Source organism: Gallinula chloropus, assembly GCF_964237585.1.
Source record: "Gallinula chloropus genome assembly, chromosome: 23".
NCBI classification, from domain to species: domain Eukaryota; kingdom Metazoa; phylum Chordata; class Aves; order Gruiformes; family Rallidae; genus Gallinula; species Gallinula chloropus.
This window is the reverse complement of record NC_140108.1, coordinates 4042065-4060773: the sequence shown is the minus strand read 5'-3', so window position 1 is coordinate 4060773 and position 18709 is coordinate 4042065. Positions and strand designations below refer to the sequence as shown.

General features: G+C 54.7%; 1 protein-coding gene across 2 annotated transcripts in view; it reads left to right on the top strand.

The window, feature by feature from the left end:
• Positions 1–13738: 13738 nt before the first annotated feature.
• PRDM16 (PR/SET domain 16) overlaps positions 13739–18709 on the top strand; it is a gene marked incomplete at both ends in the record, with an annotated part of 286316 nt that continues 281345 nt past the window's right edge. For both annotated transcript variants that reach the window (XM_084274611.1, XM_084274610.1), the window contains one exon: positions 13739–13775. In XM_084274611.1, coding sequence (XP_084130737.1) covers positions 13739–13775 — 37 coding nt within the window. The remainder of the gene's footprint in view (positions 13776–18709) is intronic.

Genomic DNA, 18709 nt, shown 5'->3' with positions numbered 1-18709 from the left:
CAGGGGCAGACCTGGTGATTCTATTCCTGGATGATGTATTCTGGGCTTTGGTTATTTTTTAATAGGTCATCTCTTGCTTCTGTGAGTTTAGGACCATTTATATGCTTAAAGTTGCTCCAGTAGCTCCCAGATCTGGACCAGATGTGTGATCAGTTTTGGAGTGTTATTAATACAGAAGCATCCAGAGTTGCTTTGTGTGATAGGTGCTTATGTGAACAGTGGGGAAACAGAGAAATGGTCAGAAATGCAACTTTCCAACAGCCTGGGTGATGGGAAAATAAACAATCTTAGTGTTAGCTGGTTGTGCTTACTGGGGGGAAATGCTGAACCAGCAGTGTCCTGGTAAATGACAACACTGAGAACCCAAATATCGTTTTCTGAGATTTATAGTGAAGTAAAAGTATAGTGAAATGCAGAGTTTTGTGTGGCTTTGTTTGAAGTGATAATTTCCCCTTTTCTAATGAACGTGGGGCCGTGATAAACGGGTCCAGTTGTAAGAATTAAAGGCTGAGGTGATTATAACACAGCAATGCTGCCCTGCTTTGTTACCAGAGCTTTTGCTAAGCTGAGTGTTGGCAGCAAAATGGGCACCAACTCTTAACTACTTGGAAAAGAAGTTGGAGGACACTGGTCACATCACCACCTGTTGCCACTTTACCAGGTTTTACTAGTTCACAGCCATTCTTTATGCCCTTGCTGTGCCCCACCAGCCCAGATTTAGTGGTCAGTATATTGGGAATAAAGTGTTTCCCTGCCTAGATGGTTCATTCAGCTGAGCTTTGTGACCAAATAATTTATTAGGACTCAAATTCCCTTGAAAATGTCAAGTCCTTTTGTGATCTTTAATTGATTCACGTTCTGGGCTGCTTAGGAGTGGAGTTAAAAAGCTATTGGTAATAATTTTATAGAAAATATGTTCCCCATATGAAGGAGCAGTGCCTGTTGTAATGCACCTGAGTGGCTGCAACCCAGAGACCCTCCTGTTCCTTGGGATGTACTTGCTGATCACAAGTGCTGCTCTTATTTGAGCCATTTAAAATCACTCTATGGGTGATCTCACTCCATTATTTGTAAAGAAACATCTCGGTTCACTCTATTTAACTTCATACTTCAGAGAAATTAAACTATTTCCCCATCTCATTTGCAGTGAGGGAGCAAAAGCACAGCGGAGTGGGAGTCAGGCAACTGGTGATGTGTCTGTTTTGGGGTGCTGAAGGAACCTGGGGTGTAGATGTGAGGCCTTGGAGGGTGTGTATCAGGGTGCAGGGCTCTTAGCACTGGTGTGAGGCTGTGGTGAGCTGCTGGGAAGTACATGAGTCTTTCTCAAGCCTGGGGCATCGTTCAGCAGTGCTGTGCAAAGCTGCTCTGCAGGATGCTGATGCTTGAGACTCCCTGGTGTGATGTCAGGCAGTGCAGTCTGACCACAGGGCTTGAGCCAGGATATTTGCATCTCTGCTGAACTTGCTTTGGAGCAATGTGCCTGCCAGCTCTGTTAGCTCTTTGCTGCTGTTTACATGGTGACTTCAAAGAGGGTTTGCTCTGAAGACCTGGAGCTCTTTGAGTGTCCCACACAGCTGTGTCACTGCACAGAGGCTGTAAGTGTCCTACCAGGGTGCTGGTTTGCTCTGATATTCTCCCTTCAGTGAGCCTGGAAGCTATTCTTCCAGCACTAGTGGGCAGCTTCCTACGGCAAATGAATGAAACAAGATTCTGAGAGCAGAGTCTGCAGAAACGAGGTGTTCTTTTCCTCCAAATGGATTCATGCTCACAGCTTGCTGTGCTGCTTACTTATAAAAACCACTTCACCCCTTTTTTTTTGGGAACCTTGGGATGTGATTTTAGTCTTTCTTTTCTTCTTTTAGTGGTGACAACCTCAGGAGAGCTCTGCCTTTGCTCAAAGGCTTAATCTGCCAGCCTGCTGGGGGGAGGTAAATGGGGCTCCCTTAGTAGATGGATCAAGGCAATGGGCCTTGATGCCACAAGAATAAGAATGGGATCCTTTCTGTCCAGAGAACCTTGAAATGCTGCATTCAGCTCTCTGGTTTGGCTTTGCAGAACTTTCCCCTAGAACATCCTACCTATGCCAGGCCTGGGGACCAGCTTTGCTATTCTGGCAGCAGCAGTTTTGGGATGGTCTCCTGTGAAATGCCAGATACAGCAGGAGACAGGATAGATCGGAGGCAGATAGGGACTGGGATAGCTGATGCCTTACTAGGCAGCTGTGCTGGTCAGTTGTTCAGAAACAGATGCTCTGGCTGGAAGGCTTCCTGCTTATTTTTAATGGGAAGTGTCCCAGTTCAGGGTTTGGGTTTTGGTGTATAGCAGTGATGAGGTACAGGTGAACAGTTGCTGGGAGCTCGTTGCCCTTTCTGATCTCTGAGCTGCAGCTTCTCAGACCAACCCTTATCTGACAAGTTCCTTGTCCTTGTTTTTCCCCCTTAATAGGAAGAGAGGAATGAAATACTGACCTTAGTGCTCTCAGGTGGTGCTGGAGATGCTGACTTCTAAACGCCCGCATAATTTGGGTACAGTGGTACCTGCAGGCTTCTGCCCACACAGACATGTTGTAGCTGCTATAGGATAAGTGTGGGAGCTGGAATCACCTCGACACTGTGTGTGCAAAGCAGGATGCGCATCCCTTGCACACCCAGCATGGCCCAGCTGCTGTGGGCAGGGGTGAGCTCTGCCAGTCTGAGCTCCAGGGCTGCTTTCACATGCTGCTTTCTAATTACAAAGGTAGGGAGAAAAAAAATCCCCTGCAGAGCCCAGGAACTCTTAGCAGCCAGGAGAGGCAGCGTTTGGCTTGTGGTGTGTTATTTGGGAGCTGCCACTTGGAGATCAGATGATAGGTGCTTTATTTCTTCTTGAATTCAGCAAGCAGTGGTGTAAGCTTTTTTGGGGGGGGAGAGTTTGAGTGGAGGGGTTTCAATAGGTGAATAGAATGAAAGTAAGGAAAATCTGCCATGCCTTAGCTGGATAACTACTAACTCAGGGAGTTTTTCTTCCCTGAGTATATTCCTTTAGGAAGACTATTTTTTAGGTATTGAGTAAGCACTATTGGCAATACTTTTTTGTTTGACCCAGATATTGAATTAATTTTTTACTTTTGATGCTATAGCAGTTGTGAAAGCCCCTCCCCAGCATGGGAGGTAAATTGGTGCTCTCTGGCTATGGGAACAGTGAGCGTGTCTGGTGCTTTCCAAACTGCAGCGCTCCTTCCCCCAAGGTTCTGCTCTTTCCTCTGTTTTAACACGAGTCTTCCCAGGAATAAACCCAGTGGAACATGAGTCACTGTAGGAACAAGGATATGGGCAAGGTGGGCTCCTGGCTTATAAATGGTACAATTGTAGATAGAGAAGCGCAGAGGCTGCGCGGGTTGGAAAGCTGGCTGGAAAACAGCACTCACAAGCTAGACAGGCATTTATATTCATAGAAATCATTGGCTATTTTGTATATATTTGCATTTCATTTTCTAACCACTTCTTAAAAGTGGGGCTTGTTGTTTTTAACTATTAATCAATTAGCTTATCGTGAGCTGTGCTCTAACGACCAAACTGATGGGCTCTGTGGGATTGACACGAGCTCTTGTATAGCCAGTTTACGGGCTAAAAGCCTTCCAGGGAAGTTGAGAAGCCCAAATGATCTTGCTTCTGGATGCTTGCTCTGCTCTTTGTGCACCAATAGAGTGTGAAACTTAGGGTTTCTGAGTGTACAGACAAAGCTCTGACAGAGCGTTGGCGTTCATCTCCATCACTCCCTGTCCTGAGAGCTCAACCCAAATCTCTCCAAGTAATATGTCATTTATTCTTCCACCTGTAAAACAAAGCCCTGTTGCCACAGTGAGTGACTGGAGGAAGATCTCTGTTGATTCCTAAAGCATGCTGCTTTCTCCTTCTTAAGGAGTCGCATCCCTCTGCAGTGTAGGAGCAGAGCTGCTTTGGGAATGTCTGAGCAGCTTCAAGAATTTTCATCTCCTCCATGGAAATTAAACCAAAACCCTGCAGCATTTAACAGTGACTGTGTGGGTAAAGGAGAAACACTGCTCAGTAGCAGGACAAACAGCCAGGAACACAGGCGTGCCTGTGATGTGTAGGAGACCTCTTTCTTCCTCCCTGTGCCCTAACCACTAAGCTGTTCTTTCCTGCACTGGATCATGTTGTCTTGTGTGTGTGACTGGCTGAATAATTACTTGTAACTTATGCAATTGGAGGGGAGAATACCAGTCAGATGAGTATTTCCAGTGATGAAAAGCGTATTTTTTTAAATTCCCACCTAGCTCTAACCCATAACACCACCAAAGAGATAACTAGCTGGGCAGGAACACATGAAATAGGGGGGATGTTTGACCATGAGATGATCCAAATTCATGCCTGGTGTAACTCTCTTCAGTTCAGTGAGTTTTACTCGAGGAATGAAGTTGACTCATTCTTCCTGGACACAATCCACCTCTGATGGAAATCGATGGAATTCTTTCTGTTGCGTTTTAACACATGTTCCTACAGTTCCTCTCTGCAGTAAGTCTTCATTAATTTGTAAATGGGAGTGAGCTCCTGCTTCCCTACAGCTAATGAAATTTATTTTTGGTAGTGATGGCTTTGCCTTGGGCTGGGATATGTGGGGGCGACACCGGTCACTTAAAGGGTGCTATTAAATACTTTCCCATCTCTGGTTATGATCTATGGACCTGAGGACAGGAGCTCTTTGTGCTCCAGGCACGCTTGTTTTATTGCATGGGAGCATGTCTACTGCTGCTGAGGGTAGTGGGGAGAGACTGGGTCCTGCTGGTGCTCAGTGAGGGCTGCTGCAGATGGAAGCATCACCTTTACCGGGGCTCACCAGCCTGGGGTGCAGTGAAGGGGGGGGGCACAACCCGGAGTGGGCAGGTGGGGCTGGGGGGGGGGGGCTCCCCCTGAGCCAAGGGGCTGGCCGGGGCTGCCCTCCCACCATCCTGTATCACACACACCCCCGCTTGTGCGATGCTCTCAGGGCACGTGTGGGATTGGGGGGGGAGGGGGGGGGTGTATGTGGGGACGGTGTCGTGTACCGCCCCCCCCACCCCCCCCCCCCCGCCCCCGGCTGCTCTGCCGGTGTATTACGCGAAGGATCACGGCAAAATCACATCACACCCCATAAGTTGGGCTCCCCCCTCTCCCAGCCCTTGAGTTATGCTCCGAACCGCGGGGTTTGTGAGGAATTTTTTTTTAAAAGCTGCTTTGTGTTAAATGAATAAAATATGTTGGTGTCCCGTCGGGTCCCTGTTTGCTGCCATTCCGCACCTTTATGAGGAGGAGTTAATCACAGATGGGTTGCCACTGGCTTTTTGCAGTTCATCGCGCTCCCGGGAGGAGCCCCGCATCCTCGGTGCGGTGGATCATCTTCTTTTCATCTTAAAAAGAAAAACTCAGGGGTGGGAGGAGGGGCTTTGAGGGCAGAGATCCTGTCACCTTCTAACCAGCTTTCCAAAGCCCAGTAAGAATTGTAACCGGCGTTTATTTTACGCTTGCGGGGAGATGCTTTTGCCTGGTACGAAAGCCTCACGGCTTCACTTTGTCCTGCTGTAGATGAACAACATCTTTTCAGCACCAAGAGTGTTTTTCAGGTGCATTTGTAACAAATAAGTCCTTCCGAAGTGCAGAGCTCTGTTAGTGCTTAAAGAAAAAGGAGCGTTTGGAAAAGGGTTTGATTCTTTACTTTTCCTGTTTGCTAGAAAGAGGGGGAGAAAAAAAGAAAAGTGTTCTTAATTATGACTTGGGGGAGGGAGGGAGGGGATGCTTCCAAAGCTCTTCCAGAGAAGTAATTCTAAACAGTGAAAAAAAAAAAAAAAGAGGAAAAGAAGTTCTATGATGTTTTATTTTAATAATCCTTTGCAGGCATGTGAGCCGTTCTCTGAGGGGGAAAAAAAGTTTCAGGAAAAAGGCACGAACAATACACCCTTTAAAACCAAATCTGCAAACTTCTGAGAATATGCCCTCTTATTGAATACACCGGATTTCTCTCCCGAGCGAAGGGAAAGGTTTTGTTCGTTTGGACAGTCTTTGAATACTGTTCTAAAACTTCTTTCAAGTGGGAACTGAAGAGAGAAATGTTAAGTTCTGAGAGGAGACAATAAGTTAGCATCTTTGAACGGAGTCCCTTGCATGCAAATCAGGCTTTTGGCAATTTGGGGAAGTTTAATTGGAAGGTGGAAGCGTGTAAAGATAAGGCTATATGGAAGCTGAATCGGTAAGGCGAACCCCGGTGCTCGATGGGGAGCTGGGGGTGAGGAGGGGGGACCTGGAGCCCCCCGAGCGGGCCGCCTCCGTTCCTCACCTTTGCCGGGAACCGGCTCGATGGGGCGAGCGGGGAAGCGCGGGGGCAGCCGCCGTGCCCCCTGCCCCAGCCGGGCACCGAGGGGGCTCTCGCACCTCTTCCCCCCTCCCCCAGCTCTCGAGTGGCAGCCCCCAAAGGGATCTCGTAAATAAATCCATCGGTTTAAAGTTTCTATAATTTTCACCTAATGAATTTTTTTTGTTAATGCTTTCCCCGCCCCCAGGGGCATTGTGTCAGGCCGGGCCCAGCCAGCCCTGGATGGCTTTTTCATGGCTCTTGGCTGCGCGCAGACCCTTCTTGGGATTAGTGGTCGGACTCCTCATTTCCCATAGCCATAAAAGGTCTTGAACTCAATTAATAGCTAATAATTATACAGCCAGCTCCGCTCCAGCCGGCGGTAGCGGGGGAAGCGCAACCAAAGCAGGCGCGTAACCCGCGGGGGCTCCGCACCTCCGCAGCGCCCGCCGTCGTGTGAAGCCGGGGGGGGGCGAACCGGGGAGGCCTCGGGACCCCCGCCGGGGGTTGCAGCGCCGGGTGCTGCCGGCGGGACAGGGAGGTATCATGCTGTGCCATCCCCCGGGACTCGTAGAGGACCGGGGTGCAAGGGGGTACCTCTTCCCTCGACGCCCCTGGGCTGTGAGGAGACGGAGCGAACCCCCCCCGGGGCTCCCGTCGGAGCCTGGGGAAGATGAGGGGAGCGGGGACACCTCCAGAGCCCGCTGTGGTCTCGCCGGTAGCTGTTTGCGAGGCTGGGAAGGCAGGAGAGCACAGGAAATTTGGGAGGGGAGGTCATTTCACTCGTCTCCCCCCGCTAAAGAAACGCTGCTCTCGGGGTGCAGTCCCCCGGTGCCCGGGTGCCGGCCGTGACCCCGCACTCGCCGCAGCGGCGCAGGGTGTCCCGCTCCGCCCCGGGGCCGCTTTCTGCTCTGCCCGCTGCCCCCGCCAGCATCCCGCAGCGGGAAGGTGCTAGTCCCCGCGCCCGGCTGGATGCTGGAGCTCGCTGGAACCTTTAGGCTGGGGGGAGTTGTGTTAAAATGCGAGAAGAAAGGCGATGTAGGTCGTTGTAATGTCTTCAGAGCAGCGGATTTGGGTTGAAAAATGTTTTCTCGGACGTTCCTCGCCCGGTACCTGTTTCCCAGACCCCCCTCCCGCAGGAGAGGAGCGCTCAGAACCCCCCGGGGGAGCGAGAACCCTCTGCCCCGACAGACTAGGCACTTGGGCTCTTTCCATCGCTAAACCGTTCGCCGAATCGCAGCGCCCATCATTTCCATTTTGCTTTCATTTGGCAAGCGTTCTCCGGGCAAAAATATTTTGATCGAACGTCTGAAAAAATTGCTATAACTCCTTAATTTCCCTTCATTCCCAGAGACCGTCATGATTAAAACTGCTGTGTTTACATCCTCGGAAAACTGTCTGTTCATAGCCTGGCGTTTTAAAGACAACAGTACACGATCTTTTACGATTGTAATTATAATACTGTTCGAGTTAGATATTCAAATGTAAATGCTGCTTTTCTTTTTTTCTTACGACTACTTATTTTAGGACACGCGGTTTTTTACCTTACCCGGGACCGGCAAGGCGTAGCCTTGCGTAGCGGAGTGTAACGAATTCGAAGGAATTCTTAGAGCTGGGCATGTTTTTTAAAAAATCTTAAATGGCAATTTACACGGTGTGTTTTTTCATGGCCGGAGAAGCCAGTGGTTTTCTTCTAGAAATAAGGAAAGGGGAGGAAAAAAAGCCTGATAAACGCGCTTTGATGCAGAGACCGGTTTCAGTGCAGCTTAAGTATCAGGAAAGTGAGCTGCGGGACAGTAACGGGCGGGCACAGGTTCTGCAAGGATATTAACACACCACCCCCAGCAGCCCCCGTGTATTTCATTACTAAGGGGACCAGTAAGCGTGGGGGGGTTTTATCCCTTCGCCCCCCCGAACAACATGCAGGCGTTCCTGTCTGAGTGGTGCTTGTTCTGGGGCTTCTCAAAGGTTTTCGGGTAAAAAATGGTTTTTAGCCCAGTGAGTGTGCAAATAGGTTTCTTCGGTAAAGGAGCTACTCGAGTCTGTCGGGTAGACGATAAGCCGCCCCGGACTTCAGCTTAAATCATTATTTACCGGCGTGTGAAGAGCGTTCGAGCCCCGTGCCCGACCCGCTCCTTTAGGAGGGACAGACGTCGGCTCCTCCAGCCCGGCTGCGGGCTCCGGGCGGCTGGAGACGCCGGCGAGGCCGGGGGCTGAGCCCGGCTCGGTTGGCGCTCTCGGGGACTCGCCAGCCCGGCTCCGCCTGACCCCGCGGCGGGGAGGCTGCGGCCGGCTTTTGCCTCTTTATTTTATTATTACTATTTGAATTTACTTTTTACTCTGCCGCCTCGGCCCGGCCGCTCGGCAGAGCCGCTGCTGTGAAAGCAAACAAACTTCCAGCCGGCCGGAGCGGCGAAGGCGGCTCGGTGGGGGCGCAGCCCGCCCGCCCCGGGGATGCCCGGCCCCGCTGCCGCCGGTGCTGACCCCGCAGCCACCCGAGCGGCGGCCCGGGCTTCCAGGCTGTCCTTAACTGCCCCCTTGCGCCTGCATCACGCAGGGAAGCGGGGCTTGAAACCGCGTCCGAAAGGTGTTGAAATTCCTTGGCACCGGCGGGGATGAAAGGCAAGCTGCTCTTTGATTGCGTGGATTTAAGGCAGACCCTAATTACAATGTGGCGGTTGTGTGTGTGCTTCCTCCGCTTATTAATGGCAGATTAGAAAAGGGGGTGGGGGGTGGAAGAAATCTCTAGGGAAGCGTGTGACATTCTTACCGCCTAATCTGTCCGGGGCTCGCTGACCCTAACGGAGAGCAGCCCCGTCGTATGCCACGGGGATCTTGCGTAGTTTAAAATATTAATTCTTGTTCTAATCCCCCCGCAACGTTGCGCAGAAACAATAAGTAATTTATGCGAAAATCCTTGGGAAGGGAAAGGGGTGACTCCGTGTGTGCGGCAGCTCCCGGACAAGCCGGACTATCTCAACCATTTTAATCTTCTTTTCTGCTTAAAAAATACTTGCGCGTAACAACTTGCAAAAAAAAAAACCCTTTACCGTTCGCCCCCCCTGTCCCCAACTGCCGAAACGGGGGTGACGCCAAGCGTTCAGCCCTCACCAACCCCCCCCACCCCTCCACTTCTCTCCAACCCCCCGACCGCCTGCCAGCCCGGACTGGCGGGGGGGGGGTCACGGAGCGGCGTTACATCTGGCTTTGAACAGACTCGCTCAGGGAGGCTCTCACGCAAAGCTTCACCTGGAGAGTATTTTCAAAGCTGGCTTCGTAAAATACCTGGGAACGGGGAGGGGGGGGGGTTGGGGGGGGGGCGGGGGCTGTGCAGTGAGAACGCCTGGTAGTCCCCCCACCCCCCGTGAATTGCGGCCCCTCCAGTGCCCCCCCCCCCCCCTTTACAGATCTGCCGTGAATCCCCGGCCAAGTGCATGTGGCACGCTGTGTGCTGAAATGTGCGCTCGCCGGGCGAGGAAGCGGGGATGAAGGTGCAAACAGGAGCAAGGGTGGATGATATAAACTCTTTTTAAAAGGCGGATTTCGCTACCGTGGGCTTGCCCCTGCCTCCAGAGCTGGCCGGCCACCCCTGCCCGGTGTGTCCCTCTCCCCGGGCACGCGTGTGCTGGGAAGGGGAGAGGAGGCTGCTTTCCCTGGAGCAGACAATTATTAAGTCTCGGCGGAAAAGCGGCCACCTCCGGGGAAATCGTTTTCCCTTTCAGACGGCCCCAGGGGTGCCCCAAAATTCGCCTTGGGGGACAGGTCCTCGCCCACCCGCGCGAAGCGGCGGAGCACTCGTGTCTCCGGGAGTGCGGGGCCGCCTCCGTGGGCACCGCGGCCGGGTAGGGACCGCCGGTTCCCTGCGCCAGGTCCTTGGCAGGTACCTGGGCTTACCAGGAGGGAGCTGAGAAGCTTCCTGGCCCTTCTCCCTTCCTCCACGTTAATTATTTGGCCGTTCTCCGTGGAAGCGACACGCACTCGGGCAGGTGCAAGCTGTACAGTCGGTGGCAGCCGCGGGATGCTCGCCCGGCCAGGCACCCTGTGCCGGCGGGGCCCCGGGGAAAGGCTGCGGGTTCTTCCCGGCCCTGAGCTGCACACCTTGCTCCGGGGACCTGCTGCGCCTCAGCCCTCGGGAGTCCCGCTCTTTCCCCCGGGGATTCATGTCTGAAATGCGGCGGGGCAGCCCTGAATCGGGCGCGGAGGGACCGGCGTGGCGGGAGAGCGGCGGGTCGGGCGGCCGCTCTCCGAGGGCATGCTGTCCCCAGAGCCTCCCCGGCTGCTGTTCTCGCCACCAACCCTGCCGCCTCTAGAGCATTTTTTTCCTTTTGCCTTAAAACGAGCTTTTTGAAGCTGGGTCCGTTCCCGAGGGCGGGCGGCTGCAGAACCGCACCCGGCTGCGCGTGAGGGGGGCTGGAAGGGACCCCACTGGCGCCCGAGGTGGTAGCGCGTCCCCTCCGCACGCCGCGCAGTCCGCCACCAGCACGCCGACACCTTCGGTTAAAAATTCGTTCCCTTTTTTTGTGTTGGTGCTTTGGCGTTTTTTTGATTTTTGTTTGGGGATTTTTTTTGTTTGTCCCCCTCCCCTTCCAGCGCTGCCCCCCGGCCCCACAGAAGCCCGAGGCGCTGCCGGTCCTGCGGCCGTGCCCGCCGGCTGCGGAGGGAGTCCCCAGCCCGGTGAGCCTTTCCCCATGGCCCGTGAGCAGCGCGGCCGGAGCGAGGGAGAAATGCAGGGAGAGAAAGCTGATGGCCGAGGCAAACGGAGGGCAACCCCGACCCTCGGCTCGGCCGGGCTGTCGCCGAGTTGCGCGGTGACTTTTCGATCGCTTCTCTATGGCTTCGTTTGCAGAAGCATCGGCTAAAAGCGTGGAGGAAACTCTTCCCTCCTCCCTCCGCACACGCGCACCCCCATGAACCCCTAAAAGCCTTTTGCGTCTCCCACAATATCTGCGAGCGGGTCCGGTAGTGCGTGCCTATTTACCGTAGGAACTAATTCCTAGGGGGAATCTGAGTGCCGGGGATGCAGGAGATTTTGGCAAGGAAACAAAAGCCAGGCTTGTGCCGGAGGAGGGCTGCGGGCGAGCACCGGCCGCGGCTCCGGGCAGCCGTGCCCGCCGTCCCTGCCCGGTGGCCGGTCGCTCGGGCTCTCCGTGCCCTTTTGTTTTTCCCGGCTCGGGAAGGGGGACGCGGCCACCGGGGCATCCTCTCCTCGGTAGCCGCGGGTCTCGGGGCTTTGCTTCGGATCGGGGCTGAACACGTCCCGTGAGCAGCCGGAATAATAGGGAGAAATAACCCGGGACGACATTTTCGAACTGAAATCTGTCTGTCCCATGAGCAGCTCGGTGGGGGGATGCGGGAGGCAGCGAGCGTCCGAGACCGCTGGAAGAAATATTTCAATGAATTGGAAACATTAGAGCTCCTGTTTCGCCGGCGGAGCTCAGAAGAGCTTGTTTTTCCAACCTCGGGGTGCCCGCCGTGCCGTGAAACGGGTACCTGTGCGCTCAAGGCGTCCTCGAGGAAGGAATTCACAGGCACCATTTCAACATTTTTAGGCGACACGTGGCTACGAGTTCCCTTCAAACGTATTTATTTTATTTGGACTCCTGCTCCGCCACCCTTCCCTTTAACGCTGGCTCCTAGGTAGCATCTGAAAGGGCCCTGCTCCCATTTGCAATTAAAGAGTTTATTGAGGAGGGGAAAACCGGTAATTAGCAAGAATATTCCCCCCTCCCCAGTTCCACCTGCAGGGCAAAAGTGCAGCTGGCAGAATGGCTTCCAGCAGAGACCTGACGCACCCACAGAAGTTTTGCTTTGTTTTTTGCAATGCCCCTTCGGTAAGAGGGCTCCTGATTTTTCTGCTCGCTCAGCCCCGGGATGGGTTAGCACCTAAGCGCCAAGCAGCGCTCTCCCGAACCCGATTATTTTATTGAATGTTTATGAAGGCGCGCGCTTTCTCCCTCTCCCTCTCTCTCTCTCCATATTAATCTCATTAAATCCTACCTTTCAACCTTCTTCCGTGACCATCTGACCTGGCCACTTGAATTAAAATAGTGCTTTCTCCGCAGTCAAAGACAGCACATCAATCATCGGGCTATTTACACTTCGCCCCTTTCTTCAAAGCGGCTCTGCCTGGGCTCTCTCTACCTTCGCTCCCGGGGGTGACGGGCAGGTCCTGGGGGAGTGGGGTGAGGGGGGGGGTTCGCCGGCATCGCTCCGTGGGCTTTGGGTCGCTTGGGGTAGTTTTGTTTCCCCTTCCTCTCCCCCCTTTGCTCGGGTGTCCGCGCGTCTCCCGGCTTCCCCCGTCCCTCGGGAGCGCTTCCCTCCACCTGAAAGGCAGAAGAAAGCGGCGCGGTACCCGGCTGCCCGTCCCCGCCGCTCCCGCCGCAGCTCCGCGCCGCCCGACGGCCGCTGCCCCGGCGGGGAGGCGGAGGACGCGGGGCCCGGGCCCCGCCGCCCCTTCGCTCCGCGTCCCGGCCCTTCCCTTCCCGGCGAGCGGCAGCCGGGGGCCGCTCGGGGAGAGCGGAGCGAGGCTGAGCCGCCCCGAGAGCGGCGGCGGCCGGTCCGCGTCCCGCCAGCCTCCCTCCCCCTTACACACACCCCGGGAAGGGGAGCGGGGGCGCGGGGCTCGCGTTCTGGGTCAAAACGTCCATAAACGCGGAGAAATCCGCCGGGGGAGGAAGAGCCCCGGGCTGCCGAGCGCCGGGGCTGGGAGCAGAAATACCCCCGTCGAAACGCGAGCGGTGACGGTCAGAGCACAAAGCACAAATTACGGTATTTTAAAAGTTAGGCAACCCCCCGAGCCCGAGGGGAGCAGGAGGGAAAAAGGGTGAAAAAGGGAGAAAATAAAGACAGACACCGATTGAAAAGTTACTGTAAATAAATATTTTTCAGATCAAAAAATAAACAGCGTGTCTAAAATAGGTACAATTACAAGATGACATCCATTAACAGACTCTCTACACAGCATTGATATTTAGTAGCAGCAGCAATAATAACAATAATAAGAAGAATATAACGATAATCACCTCTTTATAGGATGGCACCTTGATCCTTAAATATTGTCCAGTGTGTAAGGTCAGTGTGCGGAGGGTTAGGAGCGGAGAGGGCTGATTTTTCTTAAAGGGGCAGATCAGGGGAAGGCTGTGATGGTGCTGGGAGAGAGGAGGGGGGAGAGATAAGTGGTCTGAAGAAGAGGATAGGGGGGGAAAAAAAGAAAAAGGAAAAAAAACAAAACCAAAAAAACCCCCCGATGATGATGAATACATTGGAAAGTTTTTTTGGCCCTGGTGAGGGTGTCAGATTGAATGCTCTGTGCGCATGTGCGAAGGTGTCCAAACTGACAATGCTTGGGAGATGAAGATAGTGTGTAGCTGCTTCTGGGCTCAAGGAGGAGGAGAGGAATCCACAAGCCGACACGATGAGATCCAAGGCGCGGGCGAGAAAACTGCCCAAAAGTAGGTCCTTTCTCTCCCTTCTTCCGCGTACCAGCTCCCCGGCGGCCGGGGCAGGAGGGCGCGGAGCCGGGCCGGGGGCTGCTTGGGGCTGCAGCCCCTCTCCCTCCCCGCGGCGGCGGCCAGCCGCGCCGCCCGCCCCGTGTGCGCGGAGAGCGGGGGTCCCGCGCCTCTCCGCGCCGTTCCGCGCTGCCCCGCGCCGCGCCCGGGCGCGCTATAGCGGGGCGCCGCGGGCGAACGGCGAGCTGCGCGGGGCCGGGGGAGAAAAGCGAAAGTTAGCTGGAAGTTGACGAAAGGGGATAGCAACTTTTTTTTTTTTTTTTTTTATTGAGTCGTTCCAAGTCTTGTGAAATAATATTCCTGGCTTTTGAAATAGTGGGCGCTAGAGGTCTGCGTTTGGCATCTGCCTGCGAGAGCCGGAGAGACTTAACGCTGGAGAGAGAGGGGGGGAGAGAGAGAGTGAGAGAGAGAGAGACAGGCAGAGGCAGACGGGGGGGAAAAGAAACCCTTCTAGTCTCGGGAACAATTATCGAGGAGAGGGGAAGGAAGAGAATTTGTAGCAAAAAAATGGATCCGCTCTCAGTGAGGGGGCTTTGGATTCGCAGGTCCAGAGGGAAGATCCTGAACGCAGCTCGGGTGTCCCAGCTGGGGGTTAAGAAGGTCTGGGGGAGGGGAGTGTGGGGGAGTGTCTTTAATTTTTAATTTTTTAAAATTTACTTGGGGGTGGAATTGCAGCTCGTAAGTCTCGCGCAGCTTTTTTTCCGCCGTCTTCCACCGGACCCTTTTCCTCTCTCCTTCTTTCGCACCGTTTTTAGGCTGGATTTTCGGAGGAGGAGAGCGCGGCTTTTGTAGGGCAGAGTGGGGATGGTTTTGCCCCCGCTCCCGTAGAGCCCAGCTGTAAAGGCTCGGTCTGTTTCCTCGCCGATTAACTGTTACGCTCGGGGCGGCGGAGGATCCCGGTGCCCGGGCAGCCTGTCTGTACTTATCCATTATTATTAATAATTATTATTTATTATTATTTACTATTATTAGTTTAGTTTCTGTTTCGCTCTGGCTCCGTATGAAGTATCTGGAGGCTGCAGAAGTTCCAGCGTAGGCTGCGCCCTGCTACAAACTCTGCTTGTAGTTGCTCGGAGGAGGATCCGGAGAGTAGCGGCGCCCGGCGCGGTTAAATCGCGAGCGTTTTCGCAGGGAGTTTTTCGGAGGGACTTTGACGCCTTAAGAGCTGGACGATGAGGTGGTGCGGGGCTTCCCGACACCCCCGTCCCCCCCACCCCTTGTATCTGAATGGCTTTGCCGCGGTCCGGGGCAGCTCGGAGGGGAGAGCTCCCCAGGTGAGGCGGGCAGCCCCAGCCCCGGCCCCGCGGTGATAAACCCCGTTTTGGGTGAAATTCTGGGCGTAGTTGCAGACTCCGGCCGGCGAAAGGGTCACGGGAGCGTGCTCAGCGCTCCCACACGTGGGCTCAAAGGTTTAGTTTGTAATTCAAGTTCGTTATTCGGGAGCCTTTTCAACTCCTCAAGGTCAGCGGGCGTTCTCGCTGCAGGTCTGGTCCCGGTCCCTGGTACAAGCTGCAGTTCCTCCCTCCCGGAGAGGACATGGTTCTCGTAAATCCTGCCCGTTACAACAGTACGATCCTTAGTCGGGATTTCTTGTAGGGGAAAAAAAAACAAAACCCCAAACAAACCCCAAACCAAAATACTAATCGCTTTGTTACCGCGTTTGTTTGGCGGTCCCAAGTCCCGCGGTGGCCGACCGCCGCTCCGCGCTTTTATTTTCATAACGACACATCGGGCAGGTAACCCCACGGCCCCACGATTTACCTTTGTGCGGCTACATTTCACAGCGCGCCCCGTTAAGGGTGCCCGGCTCCCAAAAGAGCCCCGCGCCCCTGTTTCTGCCACATCCGCGCAGCTTCCTCGCTCCCGCAAACGCGGCTCCGCACGCAGAAACGCTGCTCGGAGGCGGAGATGTTTCAGGGAGCGCGACCAGCATTGCCAGCCCTGAGATGCTGTTTGGGAAGTTGTCTTTCAATTAATACCGGGATTTATTATTTTTTTCCCCCACTAAACACACTTTAAACGCCCCCGTTTAAATAACTTTTTTTAAAAATTAAAATCATCACTTCTTTTAGGTTGTTGGGAGAAGAGTAATTTTTCAGAGCTCTCTTGGCTGTGAAAAAAGAGGTTGGACAGAGTGCATAATTTTTCCTTTCTATTTTTTATCCTCCATTTTTTTTTCTCCTTCCCCCTCTCCCCTCTTTTTGTGCCCTGCGGAGGGCACGGCGGTTTTGCGGGTCCATCTCCGCATGTGCACCGCGGGGTCCGGCCGCGTTTGAGCGCGGGTGGGAGCCGCGCACACCGCCCCGGCCTCCCCCCTCTGAGCTCTCCTAGCTCGGGAGCGGTAAGTCAGCTTCAGGAGCAAGAGGTTTTTCGGTGCCTGGGTAGCTTAAGCGCTGGGGAGATGAGCTGGGACTTCTGCGCCTGGAAGCAGCTCCTTCCCCGCCGCAGCTCGGAAACCTCCGGTCTGGAGCGAGCGCTGCTAATACGAACTGGAAGTGTCTATTCGGAGGGCTGAGCTCTGATTAAAATCAGGTGTTTAATACAATACAAGGCCCAACGGTTTATGGGGTTTCAGCCGAGGATTTTTTAGGGATCACAGTTCAAAACAGTAGTCCAAAGCTAAGGTTTCAATATCCCAGGAGTATTTATTTGCAAAACAGATTAAACACGGACACGAGTGTCTGGATCTTTGCTGTATTTTACATCGGCGAGGTAGAGAGAAGTTGGGTTCCTGCGCGGAATCCCGCAGGTCCCATCCCAAAAACGCACCTCTCCGCCCGCGCTGCTGGGTGCTCCGGCCTCCCGTTACCGTGTGTCCGTATTTATTAACGCCTGATATGTCCCGGGGTAAGGCGATACACACACGGTCGGCCGAGGAGGTATGCGAGGCAGCAGCGTACAGTATATTAAAAACACAATATGTTGTAGAATTTCATTTCATTGGACAATATTTTAAGCAGATGTGGGGCTCCTCTGGGAATTCGACTCTATTACCTGACTCGGGAAGGGGATGAACGTGTGTGTGTGTGTGTGCTGGGATGGGAGGGGGGGGGGGACACAGAGCGAATTTCTCGGCGATTTTAATCCGACTCCCCAGGAGAAAGGCAGGTATCGGAGGCGGCGGGGCTGAACCGGAGCTGGGAATTGGTTTTGCTCACTTTACCGCTCACCTCTGGGGGTGGGAGCCTTTCGGATGTGACGGTCGTAAATCAAAAGATGAGGCTTGGGCAGGGTGCGAGGAGGCGCAGCAGCCCCGTGGGTGCCGCGGGAGGGCTGGAAGGGCCCGGGGTGCCGGTGCTCCAGGTGAGCGCTTGCCGGCGGGCGGGCACCCCCCGCACCCATCCACCCCTTCCCGCAGCGCCCGCCCAAGGGCTTTTCATCTCGTTAGGGGCCCCTAAGGACGGTGCCTCCCGGGAGCTCCCCGAAGGGGTCTGGCTGGAGCAGGCAGGTAGGGAAAGGGAAGGCCGGGCCCCCGCGGGCCTCGTCCTGCGGCGAGAACATCAAACACCGGGGGCGAGGGAGCAGCTTCTGCCGTAGCTGATGGTCTCCGCTACCCATGGGAAAGCGGAGAGGCGGCAAACACACGAGTTGGGAGCTGCACGTCTAAAGCGAATTCGTTTCCCCTTCGAAATCCCTGAGTTAGGTTCGCAAAGTAGGGACGGAATTGTGAACCACACGTGGACGGGCGTTTGTTGGCTCTCGGGTGCTAAATAAAGTGTTGGTGCTGGAACACGGCGGCCGGTACTTCTGCAGCCCCGCGTGCTTTTCGTTATTAGGAATGCGACGAAGTCAAAGTTTGAAGCCTGAGTTTTCAGACGGGGCTGTGGGACCCTCCCGGGCGGGCTGGATTGACAGGAAAATGGTTGCGGATCCGGCCGTGCCCTCCCCAGCAGCCTGAGCGTGGTCCCGGTACCTGCTGCTCGGTTTAAGACTTCGCCTTCCAAGAGGACAGGCTTCCCGTTTACTGCTATTTTAAAATTATTAGTATTATTATAAATATTTAATATGTTTTTTAAAAATTAAGGCCGGTGAGATGGCGGAGGGAAAAGGGAGCGGGGGAGCAGCAAACGCAGGGGCTGGAGTCCCAGTACCACTTTCTCGGCGTGCGGCCGTGTTTGCGTTTGAACAGCCGGTTCCAACCCTGGGACACGCGGAGGGCGAGAATTTAAGGCTGTTTCGGACGTTTAGGCTTTTTTTGTGTGTGGCTTTTTGGGTTGTTTTTTTATTTTAACACCTTCAAGCCTGCCGCCGCTTCTGCCCTGGCCCTTGCCGAGCTGGACACGGTCTCTCCGGCCCCCCAAGTCTGGCAGCAGCTCGTCTGCACAGAGACAAACGCGTCCCGGAGCCGGTGGAAGGCGGAGAGAAGCCGCGCTGCAGCTCCGGCCCGGCCCGCGCTCCCGGCGGAGGGGCTCCGCGGGACGGTGCCGGCGGTGCGGGGGTCCCGGTGTCCTCTCCCAGGCTGCCCCCCAACCTCCGGGCCGTTTCCTCGATGCCCGCCGAGCCCGTTCCCCGGCGGTCAGCGATGGGGCCAGGACACGGGTTACGCGCCGCTGCGCGGGGACAGGCAGAGCCCGGCCGGGTCTGGGAATCCTGCGCGCAGCGCTCCGCGGGGCCAGCGCAGGTGCGGAGGCCGCTGAGTCCCCGCCGCCGCAGCAGCCCCGGCTGCTTCACCCTCCCCCGCCCTGCCCCGGATCTGTTCAATTAGGCAATTAGGGATGCCGGGCTGAGAAGGGGGGGTGGGGTGGTGGTGGTGGAAGGTTTGATCCGCTAATTAAGGTGATGTGTAATTAGCGCTTCAACAGAAATTACCAAGGATTTAAGATCAGTTCTTTACAAAAAAAAAAATCCAAATTCTGCACAGATAATTTGGGATCCAT